The sequence below is a fragment of the Coregonus lavaretus genome, assembly GCF_964263955.1.
Source record: "Coregonus lavaretus genome assembly, chromosome: 1".
In the NCBI taxonomy this organism is placed as follows: Eukaryota; Metazoa; Chordata; class Actinopteri; order Salmoniformes; family Salmonidae; genus Coregonus; species Coregonus lavaretus.
The window spans coordinates 53,739,075-53,755,490 of NC_139988.1; the positions used below are offsets into that span (position 1 = coordinate 53,739,075).

The 16,416-nt window shown below is 43.0% G+C and overlaps 1 protein-coding gene across 1 annotated transcript in view; it reads right to left on the reverse strand.

The window, feature by feature from the left end:
* Positions 1-258: 258 nt before the first annotated feature.
* Positions 259-16,416, reverse strand: part of LOC311127156 (serine/threonine-protein kinase 32C-like) — a gene marked incomplete at its 3' end in the record, with an annotated part of 112,542 nt that continues 96,384 nt past the window's right edge. Inside the window, exons 4-12 of the mRNA XM_084158931.1 lie at positions 15,075-15,248; positions 10,131-10,168; positions 7,562-7,651; positions 7,222-7,325; positions 6,824-6,940; positions 5,889-6,014; positions 4,612-4,740; positions 3,641-3,708; positions 259-454 (exon numbers count right to left, since the gene is read on the reverse strand). Coding sequence (XP_084015057.1) covers positions 259-454; positions 3,641-3,708; positions 4,612-4,740; positions 5,889-6,014; positions 6,824-6,940; positions 7,222-7,325; positions 7,562-7,651; positions 10,131-10,168; positions 15,075-15,248 — 1,042 coding nt within the window. The remainder of the gene's footprint in view (positions 455-3,640; positions 3,709-4,611; positions 4,741-5,888; positions 6,015-6,823; positions 6,941-7,221; positions 7,326-7,561; positions 7,652-10,130; positions 10,169-15,074; positions 15,249-16,416) is intronic.

The window sequence follows — 16,416 nt, forward strand, 5'->3', positions numbered from 1 at the left end:
CATGCTATACTGTACGTTGCATAGAAATGAGTTAGAGCTTACTCTAGGGCGCGGAGGGCGGGACCGCTCTGTAACCTGCAGTTTAATTCATGCCTTAACGGTGGATGCTACAGAAGAAGAAATAGGAGAGCCATTTTGTGTCCTGCTGTGCGTTCCAGTTCCTCCAGTCATCATGGCTACATAGGAGAGGTTAGAGCATCTATAGGCATGGTTACACACACACAGCAGCCTGAGAGACCACCAGGTGGCGGTGTGGTGCTAGCAGCTGCCAGGAGAGGAGCAGACCGAGCCGCACATGCTTAGTTTGGAGGAGGACTCGGGTTCGGGTTCGGGATCCTCATCCTCTGTGCCTCCCTCAGCCTCCCCGGATCCGTCTCCATCACCATCATCACCCCCCTCGGCAGCTCCTTCAGACTCCCCTCCCTCTGCACCCTCCTCCTGCCTCTTTTTCAACCTGAGAGACATACATCCATACATACATACATACATACATACATTCATACACATGCACACGTGCACCCACACACGCGATAGGAGAGAAAAACCCATTTGTGATTAGAATACATAGGACAGTCTAAGGACTGTGATATACTCTCTGTCTAGAAATTATGCCCAAGTAGTAAAAATAGAACTCAAGCTCCATTAATTATAGCAATAAGAAAACTCAACTTGCCATGCAGGAAGAATTCCAAATTATGCTGCAATCTCAGACAGGTAAATAATAAATGAAGTAATAATTTTTTCATTACATGAAATATGAGCTATCGTCACCAGTGTAGGATCTCTTGATATAAGCATAGCATTACGGCATCAATATAGGTCATAAAACAGCTATATATTTTTATAACGCCATCATTAAGTCGAGGTAATGTACAGAGAATTTCTATATGAATTGCATAGAGTGATGTCAATGTCACTGGAAGCAACATTGGACAGGGAGGATGTACAGTAGCACATAAACAGTTATTCACCATAAACTTAAAATTATGATGGCAGAAACCTAAAGCTATTATAAGGCTGATTCATAACACCACCTTCTAACCTTTGATATGAAGACCACATATTGCATTATATTGCATATTGTTCTGTAAACAATAGATTACATGGAGAAATGACCATGTAAATAATCGTTATATAATCTTGGTACTTATGTCAAATGTAAGGGATAATCGACAAGGGGCTATGCGCTCTCTGGAAAATAATGAACGACGTGGAAGGTGTGTTCCACGATGCGCTACAGTAGCGGAATGGAACTAGCCTTCCACAAAGTTGCATTATTTTCCAGAGAACGCATAGAGCCCCGAGTTGATTATCCCTTACAGTGAGGGAAAAAAGGGATATAATTTAACACATTTGCCACTAGAAATGTGTACATTTGCCGGTAGAAATGTGTTCAACATCCACTGAAGTAGCTAGCAAGTTACTATATACAGTGCATTCGGAAAGTATTCAGATCCCTTGACTTTTTCCACATTTTGTTACGTTAAAGCCTTATTCTAAAAGGGATTAAATAAATACAAATCCTCATCAATCTACACACAATATCACATAATGACAAAGTGAAATCTGCACATTTATAAAAACTTAAGAACAGAAAGACCTTATTTACATAAGTATTCAGACCCTTTGCTATGTGACTCGAAATTGAGCTCAGGTACATCCTGTTTTAATTGATCTACCTTGAGATGTTTCTACAACTTGATTGGAGTCCACCTGTGGTAAATTCAATTGATTGGACATGATTTGGAAAGGCACACACCTGTCTATATAAGGTCCCACAGTTGACAGTGCATATCAGAGCAAAAACCAAGCCATGAGGTCGAAGAAATTGTCCGGAGAGCTCCGAGACAGGATTGTGTCGAGGCACAGACCTGGGGAAGGGTACCAAAACGTTTTTGCACCATTGAAGGTCCCCAAGAACTCAGTGGCCTCCATCATTCTTAAATGGAAGAAATTTGGAACCACCAAGACTCGAGCAATCGAGGGAGAAGGGCCTTGGTTAGGGAGGTCACTCTGACAGAGCTCCAGAGTTCCTCTGTGAAGATGGGAGAACCTTCCAGAAGGACAACCATCTCTGCAGCACTCCACCAATCAGGCCTTTATGGTAGAGTGGCCAGACAGAAGCCACTCCTCAGTAAAAGGCACATGACAGCCCCCTTGGAGTTTTCCAAAAGGCACCTAAAGACTCTCAGACCATGAGAAACAAGATTCTCTGGTCTGATGAAACCAAGATTGAACTCTTTGGCCTGAATGCCAAGTGTCCCGTCTGGAGGAATCCTGGCACCATCCCTACGGTGAAGCATTGTGGTGGCAGCATCATGCTGTGGGGATGTTTTTCAGCAGCAGGGACTGGGAAACTAGTCAGGATTGAGGGAAGGATGAACAGAGCAAAGTACAGAGAGATCCTTGATGAAAACCTGCTCCAGAGTGCTCAGGACCTCAGACTGGGGCGAAGGTTCACCTTCCAACAGGACAATGACCTTAAGCACACAGCCAAGACAACGCAGGAGTGGCTTCGGGACAAGTCTCTGAGAGCCCGGACTTGAACCTGATCGAACATCTCTGGAGAGACCTTAAAATAGCTTTGCTGCAACGATCCCCATCCAACCTGACAGAGCTTGAGAGGATCTGCAGAGAAGAATGGGAGAAACTCCCCAAATACAGGTGTGCTAAGCTTCTAGCGTCATACCCAAGAAGACTCAATGCTGTAATCGCTGCCAAAGGGGCTTCAATAAAGTACTGAGTAAATGGTCTGAATCCTTATTTTAACGTCATATTTCAGTTGTTTTTTTATTTGCAAAAATGTCATTATGGGGTATTGTGTCTAGATTGATGAGGGAAAAAAATAATGTAATCAATTTTACAATAAGGCTGTAACGTAACAAGATGTGGAAAAAGTCAAGGGGTCTGAATACTTTCTGAATGCACTGTAGATAGCTACAGTAGTTACCTTGGTAACCAAACAAACAGATTTGCTAGTTTAGCTTACCAAAACATCAGTTCTAGCTTGCTATTATGAAAATTGAATTCAACAATGCCAATAATGTTTTCAATTCGACTTTTGATTTCAAAAGCAGCTCAAACATAGAAGAATGAACTATAGCCATTGAATTCTACCGTGCTCATATACTGTGGGCTATAGGGAAATAATGCACACTCTAGAATGCCCTTCAAGCCAATCAGGAATGAGTATTAAACAATGACATTACATTTACATTTTAGCAGACGCTCTTATCCAGAGCGACTTACAGTTAGTGAGTGCATACAATTTTTTTTTCACACTGGCCCCCCGTGAGAATCGAACCTACAACCATGGCATTGCAAACACCATGCTCTACCAACTGAGCTACACGGGAATTACATGGTATAAATAGAGCTAAGATTGATGTAACAATGTGTTTTTTATTGGTCTCCCAGGTTCAGTGATTGGGTCCGCATTTATATTATCTTAGTATATTACAGAGCTAACAATGTGGGACACTCATTAATATCTATTCATGTGTATGTCAGGTGTCCTAGTCCTTATGTAGGTGTTATGTCAGCCTTATGCATACCACTTTAAATACAATTTTCCTAAATGGTTTAACATGAATGTATTTAAATTTGTCTCCCAGGTGAAGTGTTTGGTTTGTGGTCTTACTTCTCGCGGTTGAAGATCATGAACTCAGACTGCACGACTTCAAGGCACTCCTGTAGGTAGTCATTTTCCTGAGGGCAGTAAGGAAAGAGAACAGCCATTATCATCACACACACAGGGCGACACCGACGAACGAGGAGATCAATCTCACCTCAATCAATCACCAGCGAGACCTGAAAGATTACAAACACCCCCTTTTTCCTTCTTCCCTCCTTTAAATCACGCCTGGTGATTTGTTTGTGTTCTTTCCCTCAAATTAGGCTTTTGGCACAGGACAAAAATAGAAGCTCATATTTCCAAAAGCACTTGTGGGCATCACAACACCACTGAAGGCTTCATAATTTAATAATCTAGGTAATAACCCAGCCCCCTCACACACTAGAAGACGTGTCAGGCCCGGAGTAAGATGGGGGCTATTGTTAGAAGATACAAGCTTTACTGCTTTTACAGCGCCCAGAGATCACTTTTTGATAACACTGAAGGTCAACATTAATAATGTGGAGCTCGTAATGAGGGGTTTGGCGGATGAAAACCTGGCACAGCTCATAAATATGGATTGTCTAAAATCCATGGTAAATTACGGCCGCAATCACAGATAATAAAGTGGGTTTCTTAAAATACTGTAATCATGCAAGCAAATAACCGGTCTTCAAGACAAAGAGATTGATGATATTCATGAAATGAAGGGACAAAAATAACAACTGGGGAACAGAAGGCTACAGAAGGCACCCTGCGCTCTGTGTAAACCAAGATCTGCCAAACTGTCCAATAACCTCAGGTTAAAGGACTATTTACAAGGGTTGTATTCATTAGGGCACGCCATAACAAAACATTTTGCAACGGAAAACAAACATAAACGTTTCAAATTGGACAAGTTCAGGTAGTCCCTCCAAGTTTCAGTCCGTTTTCTTCCGTTTGGTGCCTAATGAACATGACCCAGGCACAGTCAGTAGACTGGGTGATGTGACACTCACAGACTGGGAATCCTTGCTGGCTTCCCGTGACCTGTTCTTGGCCAGTCTCTTCTTCTTCTTGTGGAGGGGACGAGATTCTAGTATCATCTCCTCCAGCTCAAAGGTGGGGTCGCAATGCAGACGGCCCTTCTGTGGAACCAAGACACACAGTACACTAATGAATGACTATATACACTAATACAGGCACACACACACACGCGCGCGCACGGACGAACGCAAGCACACACACACACACACACAGGTGTACCTGCAAGTAAGCATTTCATTGTACTGCGTACAACATGACAAATACAGTACATTTGGAAAGTATTCAGACCCCTTCCCTTTTTCCACATTTTGTTACGTTACAGCCTTATTCCTCATCAATCTACACACAATACCCCATAATGACAAAGCGAAAACAGGTTTTTATAAATTCAGACCCTTTGCTATGAGACTCAAAATTGAGCTCAGGTGCATCCTTGAAATGAGCTTCCATGGCCGAGCAGCCGCACACAAGCCTAAGATCACCATGCACAATGCCAAAAGCCGGCTGGAGTGGTGTAAAGCTCGCCGCCAAATCTTAACGCTACAATATACAATGAAATTCTAGACGATTCTGTGCTTCCAAATTTGTGGCAACAGTTTGGGGAAGGCCCTTTCCTGTTTCAGCATGACAATGCCCCTGTGCACAAAGCGAGGTCCATACAGAAATGGTTTGACGAGATCAGTGTGGAAGAACTTGACTGGCCTGCACAGAGCCCTGACCTCAACCCCATCGAACACCTTTGGGATGAATTGGAACGCCGACTGCGAGCCAGGCCTAATTGGCCAACATCAGTGCCTGACCTCACTAATGCTCTTGTGGCTGAATGGAAGCAAGTAAATAATAATAATAATTTGCCATTTAGCAGACGCTTTTATCCAAAGCGACTTACAGTCATGCGTGCATACATTTTTGTGTATGGGTCGTCCCGGGGATCGAACCCACTACCTTGGCGTTACAAGCGCCGTGCTCTACCAGCTGAGCTACAGAGGACCACAGAAATGTTCCAACATCTAGTGGAAAGGCTTCCCAGAAGAGTGGAGGCTGTTATAGCAGCAAAGGGGGGGGGGGGGGGCAACTCCATATTAATGGCCATGTTTTTGTAATGAGATGTTCGACAAGCAGGTGTCCACATACTTTTGGTCAAGTAGCGAATATACTGTATTATGTGTGAAGTGTGAATCAGTGTTTATGGTCCATAAAAGGTGAAAACTCTATGCTCCTATGTGATAGATTTATGGTCTATACTTACGTTAGGAACGAACCCAGCATCTATCTTCTTCTCGTAAACAGCATCCCAGTTGATGTTAGAGAGGTAGGGAGCCGTCTGCATGTGAGACAGGCTGGAGAAACGATGCTCTGGGTTCACCGTCAGCAGCTGGGAGACACATTCGCGCACACACACACATGCGCAAATGCACGCACACACACACACACACACACACACACACACACACACATACACACACACGCACATACACACACACACGCACAGATTATACCTCATTTAGTCCCCTTAAAGACTCAAATAATATCACCTCTATAGAGAGATACACTTCATTCCTTCCTAAATTCCCCTCAGGGATTTATAAAGTCGTATTGAATTGAAAAAACCTTATGGCTTTAGACAAAACAAGTTGAATGCTAAAATCTGATCCAATAACCTAGGTGGTATCACCATTAGGGGGCACTCTTAAGTCAGCCACAGTCGTGCAGTACAAGGATCAGGTGCCTTATAAATCCAAAATAAAGACGCTTCCCTGATTAGCATAGATGGAATCAGAGAAGGATTGAGATCATTGTCAGGGGAGAAAATAAATACATGTGACTTGTATCAATAGTGTTGTATCTACAATGGAGGAAAATAGCTGTTTGAATTGTCCCTGTTACAGCTTAACATACACCTAGGATAAATGATTTTGGGATGTGGTCTGTTGTCATGGCAACAGTCTCTCTCCCAACTCTCCTACTCCCAAAATTCTGACGGCAAGTCATTTCTCCCAGAGGGCTGGTTAAGTCTGTCTCGGTGGAGTTCAGACATGGTAATCGATCAGCACCCGAGCGGAAGAGACCGATGCCATCGCTCTGGAGCCTCCACTTTGGCTCTGACTGGAGCAGACACTGGACCTCTCCACTCTCATTTCCTCTGCTCTCCGCTCTTCCTCCTCCCCTCCCCTTTCCACTCACCTTCCTCATGAGATGGACCAGGTCCTTGGGCCAGGCGGTGTTGTACTGCACACTGACTGTACTGAAGAGCTGCATTAAAGACTCCACTGAGTTACTGGCATGGATCTCATAGGGCCTCTGACAGAGGGAGAAAGGGAGAGAGGGTGCGAGGGAGAGGGAAGAGGGAGAGAGAGAGAGGAAGGGAAGAAAGAGAGAGAAAGGGGGTATGAGAGAGAGGTAGGGAAAGAGAAAGAGAGCGAGAGACAAAGAGAGAAAGAGAGGAAGGAGGGAGAGAGAGGGGGAGGAAAGCATAGACAGACAGTGAGAGAGATGGAAAGAGATGACTATCAACCACATACAGTAAGCGTCAGTTGCCATAACTCAAGAACAGCTCCACTTCCCATAATGCCTTTCCTTACCCATCCACGCAGCACCTCAAAGACCGTCACACCTAGTGACCACCAGTCCACCTCAAAGGCATAACCCGTCCCCCCACTCACAAAGGACTGGAAGATCTCTGGGGCTGGAGGGGTTACAACACAGACAGGGTCAGACAGCTAGGCTACACCCAGACAAGACCATAGCACACTGATGGATATTTACACAGTATGTTAGTGATAAGGTTTCTGGGTCCCAGATCTGTCTTGTCATAGTTGTGATAATGACTATAGGAGTTGGCAAGACAGCACAAACAGATCTGGGACCAGGCTAGTGATAAGGGTTTCCAAGGGCTGAAGGAATTACAGGTGAGAGTCTTACCCATGTAGGGCTTGGTTCCAGCTAAGGCAGTGGCCCTCTCTCCATCCTTGATTATTGTAGCGATGTTGAAGTCTGTCAGGTGGGCGTGGCCTGTGAAGATATCGTGCTTATGCTGCGTTCATAACATCTCGTTTTATTGGTTAGTGGGAAACTCGTCTACCAACTCTGAGCTCCAACTTCTCCCATATGCTAAACTCTCACATCACATACTAAGGAAATTACCTGCCAACAGCATTTTTGGCAGTTAAATGGAACAACAAAACATGATTTATAAAAAACAATCTATTAATATGGTTTTTAAACACTATAATTTGTTATTAGTAGTATTTTCCAAGTTTCCCACTTGTTATGAACGCAGCATCAGAACCAAACTACTTAATATATATATATATATATATATATATATATATATATATATACATATATATATATATATATATATTTACATTTTAGTCATTTAGCAGATGCTCTTATCCAGAGCAACTTACAGTTAGTGAGTGCATAAATTTTTTCATACATATATATATGTATAACACAACATCCATAAAATCCCCAAAACATGTTTATTTCTCCAACAGAACTAGCCAAAATAAACTTCAAGCTACAGGATCTAACTCTGACTAACTAACTGATAACGAAAAATAAAACACAAATAGCTTAGTGAAAACATGATTCAGTGTGTCAACAAGACCTGTGTGCCAGAGTCTGGTCTAGTGGTAGTACTGTCAACTCCAGACCAAATATAACCGCTAGCGACGAGGTTATGAATCCTACCTCCGCCCCTACAAAGGTGAAAAATCTGTTGATGTGCCCTTGAGCAAGGCACTTAACACTCATTTGCTCCAGGGGTGCCATAATACTATGGCTGACCCTGTAAAACAACACATTTCACTGCACCTATCCAGTGTATGTGACAATAAAACATTTACAGTGCCTTGCAAAAGTATTCAGTCCCCTTGTATTTCTTCACATTGTATTGTGTTACAAAGTGGGATTAAAATGTATTTAATTGTCATTTTTTGTCAACAATCTACACAAAATACTCTGTAATGTCAAAGTGGAAGAAGAAAAATGTAATAACTAAAATATTACATTTCATTTTAGCAGACGCTCTTATCCAGAGCAACTAGGGTTAAGTGCCTTGCTTAAGGGCACATCAACAGATTTTTCACCTAGTCGGCTCAGGGATTAGAACCAGCAACCTTTCGGTTACTGGCACAACGCTCTTACCCACTAAGCTACCTGCCGCCCAGTTGTTGCATAAGTACTCAACCCCCTGAGTCAATACATGTTAGAAACACATTTGGCATAGATTACAGCTGTGAATCGTTTTGGGTAAGTCTATAAGAGCTTTGCACATCTGGATTGTGCAATACTTGCCTATTATTCTTTTCAAAATTCTTCAAGCTCTGTCAAGATGTTGGAGATCATGGCTAGACAGCAATTTTCAAGTCTTGCCATAGATTTTCAAGCAGATTTAAGTCAAAATTGTAACTTGGCCACTTAGGAACATTCACTGTCTTCTTGGTAAACAACTCCAGTGTAGATTTGGCCTTATGTTGTAGGTTATTTTCCTGCTATAAGGTGAATTCCTCTCCCAGTCTCTGGTGTAAAGCAGACTGAAGGAGGTTTTTCTCTGAGGATCCTCAGTTTTCTTCCATCACAGCCATTGAACTCTGTAGCTGTTTTAAAATCCCTGAGCGGTTTGCTTCCTCTCCAGCAACTGAGTTAGGAAGGACACCTGTATCTTTGTAGTGACTGGGTGTATTGATACACCATCCAAAGTGTAATTAATAACTTCACCATGCTCAAAGGGATATTCAATGTCTGCTTTTTTTTATTTTAAACCATCTACCAATAGGTGCCCTTCTTTGCGAGGCATTGGAAAACCTCCCTGCTCTTTATAATAATAATATACTGTTTAGCAGACGCTTTTATCCAAAGCGACTTACAGTCATGCGTGCATGCATTTTTGTGTATGGGTGGTCCCGGTGATCGAACCCACTACCCTGCCGTTACAAGCGCCGTGCTCTACCAGCTGAGCTACAGAGAACCACGAAATGGTTGAATCTGTGTTTGAAATTCACTGCTCGACTGAGGGACCCTACAGATAATACGTGTGGGGTACAGAGATGAGGAAGTCATTCAAAAATGATGTTAAACACTATTATTGCACACAGAGTGAGTAAATGCAACTTATTATGTGTCTTGTTAAGCACATTTTTACTCATGAACTTATTTAGGCTTGCCATAACAAAGGGGTTGAATACTTATTGACTCAAAACATTTCAGCTTTTCATTTTTTATTAATTTGTCAAAATGTCTAAAAACACAATTACACATTGACATTATGGGGTATTGTGTGTAGGCCACTGACACAAAATCTCAATTTAAATTTAAATTCAGGCACAACAACAAAATGTGGAAAAAGTCATGGGGTGTGAATACTTTCTAAATGCACTGTAGTATGTGACATAAAGGTAAAACATGTACACAGGTCTGTCTGTGACATGTCGCGAACATCTCATGAGTACAGGATAAAGTCATCTCTAAGAAGAGGCATGCTCACCTTGCTCATCCAACAAGATGTTGTCTGGTTTGATATCCCTGTGAGAAAAAGAGGGAGAGAAACACAGATAAATCAGTGTCTAAGAACATGGAACTATTTATAGTCAATATAAAACGTGTGTCACAGAATGTGTGTTTCTAATTGTGCACGTGCATGTGCTTGCACGTGTGTGGAACAGAATGGGTAGCTGTTGTGTTACATGTGTATCTGCCTGTTGAGGATTGTAGGTGTGTGTGTGTTTGTGTGTGTGTCTTGGCGTATGTTATTCTATGCTTACATCATGTGGGTATGTATTATGTATGTGAATGTGTGCCCATGTGTGTATGTGTTCCAATGTATCGATCCCTACACCACTAGATTGGACATGGATGAACGGGAACATTGGGAACATGGCGATTTCCAATCCAATCCCTTGGAGGCACTCGCAGGTTTTCTCCACACATGCTTATTACATGGGGCACCCATGCAGTGGAGACCCACCAGCACAGCCCACAGCCAATTAACAAAGCCCAGACCACTTTTTAAATTATGCTGCCTGTCACGCAAGTGTGACTAATACATTTAGTCCACATAGAGTCTCATACACTACACTAACATAATATCAGGATATATCAAGACCATATCAGGATATATCAAGTCTTTTTTTAACTGGTGTATAACTCAATAGGTTTAATGGAAATGTAATCACAAGCCCAAGCCATTTAGTCCACAGAGTCTTTGTCTCATACACTACACTAATATAAAACGCATGTGAACTAAGGCTATGCTATACCAAGAGGTAAGTCTCTATTGCTAACTGATGTATTTCTCAAGAGATTTCAATGGAAATGTATGGGAGGAACTCCAATATGAAAGCCTCTATACTGCCACAGTGGTTATTTGATGCAAAACCAGCTCATACACTTCACTAAAGTAACATTCCTGTTAACGCTGAGGCTATACTATACCAAACAGTACATCTCTATTGCTAACTGATGTATTTCTCAAGAGGTTTAATGGAAATGTATTCTATTCATGCCCGATAGCTATGCGAGAAATTCCAATATGAAAGCTCTGCCACCTCACCATACCACCACCGTGGTTATTTGATGTGTAAAACCATACAGAGCATTGCTCATTGAACACAATTTTTATTTTACGTGACTAGCAATGCAGTCAAATGTGTTTTCTAAGCATGGAAACTCCAGCAGCAGACGACTTACAAGTGTGAGGTGGAATTCCACCTCAAAGCACTCCACTTTAGAAGAGGGAAGTTAACATTTTTTCACTGTTTTAGTTTGTCTCCAGTGCAGAAGAAGAAAACAGGGGGATAGTTCTGGCGTTCTTTGGAGACTTCTTCGCTTAGACTAATTTTACATTCCTCGGGCATCATGGCAGCAGCAGACTGTTGCTAGGAGACACTTCTTCCCCCAGTTGGTGCAACAAAATAATAGTATTTTCCTGTCACAAACCCACAGCGTGAAACCAAATTGTAGAGCAGGAGATGGCCACAGATAGCCAGGGATTGTACTTGGCCTCCTCCAGCAGACACAATTGTGTCAGTCAAAACAGTTGATGCCAGGATGAGATAAAAACAGAGCGACTTGGTAAAATCTTTTTTCAACTGACTTCATTGGTATTTGGATAATCAAGCAGGCTTGGGCGATATACCGTATATCACGGTATTTTGAAATATTGATATTGATATATTTCTGTGGGGGGTGGGGGGGGGTGGGGGGGTTGGGGGCACCCCTGCCTCACGGGGACTGTGGGGGTGCGTGCCCTGCCACTGCTTATAACTAACTATAAGTTAAGTATAACTATAAGAAATCTAAGATGTGTCAAATAAATACGCATTTGGTTTGCTAACTTGCTAGCTAAGTGGCTAGATGTCAAGATCAAGCTTCTTGATTACAGCAGAGACATTCAATCCCCTCCTGGTTCAAGATCCCTGTTGCCCTAATTGTTTTGTGCGTAAAAAATTTAAAAATTAAAACTAGATTTTTAAATAGCACCCCTTGTGTGCACTTCCGGTAATACCGTATACCCCGGTATGGTACAGAAACGGTATGACGGTATGAAAATCTGGATACCGCCCAACACTATCGTGAAGCACATTTATCAAGATCACAAGGTGACATTTTTTTAAATTAACTGCTGAGTTAAGAAAGGACAAGTGTGTGATTATCTAGTTGGAACTACATAATTGTGTGTATGTGTGCGCTCAACGGCACAAACGCACACACGCACTCACCTACTCACCAGTATGCACGCACCCACACAGTTCTTTGCACTTTCGAGGAGCAATTTGCTAAAACAAGCTTTGGAATAAAGGTTAAAACATTTTGAGACCATCAGTGAGTGGAGTTCATGGTCTACAGGGACCTAAACAATTTCATTTACAGCACTGACACTTTGCACTGCACTCAGCAATTTCAACAAAAGCTCACGACTGCAAGTCATCCCACGTTGAAGAACATTGATGGTTACAGCAACATACAGTGCCTTGCAAAAGTATTCATCCCCTTTGGCGTTTTGCCTATTTTGTTGCATTACAACCTGTAATTTAAATGGATTTTTGTTTGGATTTCATGTAATGGACATACACAAAATAGTCAAAATTGGTGAAGTGAAATGAAAAAAAAAAATTGTTTCAAAAAATTCTAAAGAATAAATAACGGAAAAGTGGTGCATGCATATGTATTCACCCTCTTTGCTATGAAGTCCCTAAATAAGATCTGGTGCAACCAATTACCTTCAGAAGTCACATAATTAGTTAAATAAAGTCCACCTGTGTGCAATCTAAGTGTCACATGATCTGTCACATGATCTCAGTATATAGACCCGAGTGGCGCAGTGGTCTAAGGCACTGCATCGCAGTGCTAGCTGTGCCACTAGAGATCCTGGTTCGAATCCAGGCTCTGTCGTAGCTGACCGGGAGACCCATGGGGCGGCGCACAATTGGCCCAGGGTAGGGGAGGGAATGGCCGGCAGGGATGTAGCTCAGTTTGTAGAGCATGGCGTTTGCAACGCCTGGGTTGTGGGTTCGATTCCCACAGGGGGCCAGTATGAAAAATAAAAAAATTATGTATGCACTCACTAACTGTAAGTCGCTCTGGATAAGATGATGAAAATGTAATATACACCTGTTCTGAAAGGCCCCAGAGTCTGCAACACCACCAAGCAAGTGGCACCATGAAGACCAAGGAGCTCTCCAAACAGGTCAGGGACAAAGTTGTGGAGAAGTACAGATTAGGGTTGGGTTATAAAAAAAAATCTGAAACTTTAAACATCCCACGGAGATCCATTATTGAAAGAATATGGCACCACAACAAACCTGCCAAGAGAGGGCTGCCCACCAAAACTCACAGACCAGGCAAGGAGGGCAAAGATAACCCTGAAGGAGCTGCAAAGCTCCACAGTGGAGATTGGAGTATCTGTCCATAGGACCACTTTAAGCCTTACACTCCGCTGGGCTTTATGGAAGAGTGGCCAGAAAAAGGCATGTGGGAGACTCCCCAAACATATGGAAGAAGGTACTTTGGTCAGATTAGACTAAAATTGAGCTTTTTGGCCATTAAGGAAAACACTATGTCTGGCGCAGACCCAACACCTCTCATCACCCCGAGAACACCATCCCCACTGTGAAGCATGGTGGTGGCAGCATCTTGCTGTGGTGATGTTTTTCATCGGCAGGGACTGGGAAACTGGTCAGAATTGAAGGAATGATGGATGGAGCTAGATACAGGGAAATTCTTGAGGGAAACCTGTTTCAGTCTTCCAGAGATTTGAGACTGGGACGGAGGTTCACCTTCCAGCAGGACAATGACCCTAAGCATATTGCTAAAGCAACACTCGAGTGGTTTAAGGGGAAACATTTAAATGTCTTGGAATGGCCTAGTCAAAGCCCAAACCTTAATCCAATTGAGAATCTGTGGTATGACTTAAAGATTGCTGTACACCAGCGGAACCCATCCAATTTGAAGGAGCTGGAGCAGTTTTGCCTTGAAGAATGGGCAAAAATCCCAGTGGCTAGATGTGCCAAGCTCATAGAGACATACCCCAAGAGACTTGCAGCTGCAAAAGGTGGCTCTACAAAGTATTGACTTTGGGGTGGTGAATAGTTATGCACGCTCAAATGTTCTGTTTTTTTTGTGTCTTATTTCTTGTTTGTTTCACACACAAAAAAATTTGCATCTTCAAAGTGGTAGGCATGTTCTGTAAATCAAATGATACAAACATCCCAAAATTTAATTTTAATTCCAGGTTGTAAGGCAACAAAATAGGAAAAATGCCATGGGGGATGTATACTTTCGCAAGCCACTGTAGATACCAGAGCTTTGTTTAGATATGCAAAGAAGCAAAAATGAAAGGAGAATGTCCATTTAAGTTTCAGAATGCGATGGAGAGAACTCAGATCCTTACAAAGCACACAAACAACTAAACCACTGCCCAGTGAAATACTAGTGAATTAAAAGCTGTGGCTTTTCCTCCAATGAGCCCACATATTGAAAGCCTACATCATCAGACCAAGAGCGGTGGTTCTCAAGTTCTGCAGTGAGGTGAACATGTAGCCAGTGTCAGAGCTGGGACAGTGAAAAGAGTGATGCAGGACTCCCCGCTCTGCCCGAGGACACTCAAGACAGATGAGAAAAGGGTGATGATGTATCACTACACCCCCTAACGCAGGCCATTCATCTCCCTCTGGACATGGAGGTGATGGGATGTCTGTCTCTGGAGCAGGGAATGGGAGAGAGAGGGCCAGGAGTCCCAGAAGTGGCACCCAGGATAGGCGTTGTCAGGGAGGTAAGACGAACAGCTAAAAGGAGACGGTGGCCGCTGTGTGTTAGCAATCACATGCTGGGTGTTGGCGAACGGTGTCATTATTGTAGCCCATACTGTGGATGATGTGCCTATAATGTAGCCCAGTGCAGTAGATGCTGTGTCTATGGATGTTGTCCATACCTGTGGATGATGTGCTGGCTCTGCAGGTAGTCCAGTGCCAGGGTCATCTCACACAGGTAGAGTTTGACAGCGTCCTCGTTGAAATGGACGTTCTGTTGGAGGTGGTAGCGCAGGTCCCCTCCCAGCAGCAGATCCACCACCATGAACATGTCCTCCTCGTCCTGGAACGAGTACCTGGGACACAAGACAGCGGTCAGAGGGCTCAGTCAACATCCTGTTAGGGCCAGGACACAGACAAACAAGGACACACACACACACACACACACGGGAACAAGACACAGAAACACACAGGCGCAAGACAACATGCTGACCACATGCCTCCTGCTGAACCCTGCATCTACCACCCACAAAAACACACAACAGTTAAACAGTAGCATATATAACACATGACACTCACTATATACAGTACCAGTCAAAAGTTCGGACACACCTAATCATTCAAGGGTTTTTAAATGTTTAAATTTTAGTCATTTAGCAGACGCGACTTACAGTTAGTGAGTGCATACATTTTTCATACTGGCCCCCCGTGGGAATCGAACCCACAACCCTGGCGTTATAAACGCCATGCTCTACCAACAGAGCTACACGGGGCCCTAATATTTTTACTATTTTTTACATTGTAGAATAATAGTGAAGACATCAAAACTATGAAATAACACATATGGAATCATGTAGTAACCAAAAAAGTGTTAAACAAATCAAAATATATGTTATATTTGAGATTCTTCAAATAGCCACCCTTTGCCTTGATGACAGCTTTGCACACTTTTGGCATTCTCTCAACCAGCTTCATCTGGAATGCTTTTACAACAGTATTGAAGGAGTTCCCACATATGCTGAGCACTTGTTGGCTGCTTTTCCTTCATTCTGCCGTCTGACTCATCCCAAACCATCTCAATTGGGTTGAGGTCGGGGGATTGTGGAGGCCAGGTCATCTGATGCAGCACTCTATCACTCTCCTTCTTGGTCAAATAGCCCTTACACAGCCTGGAGGTCGTGTTGGGTCATTATCCTGTTGAAAAACAAATGATAGTCCCACTAAGCGCAAACCAGATGGGATGGCGTATCGCTGCAGAATGCTGTGGTAGCCATGCTGGTTAAGTGTGCCTTGAATTCTAAATAAATCACAGACAGTGTCACCAGCAAAACACCCCCGCAGCCAACAAGTGCTCAGCATATGTGGGAACTCCTTCAAGACTGTTGGAAAAGCATTCCAGATGATGCTGGTTGAGAGAATGCCAAGAGTGTGCAAAGCTGTCATCAAGGCAAAGGGTGGCTATTTGAAGAATCTCAAATATAACATATTTTTTGTTTAACTCTTTTTTGGTTACTACATGATTCC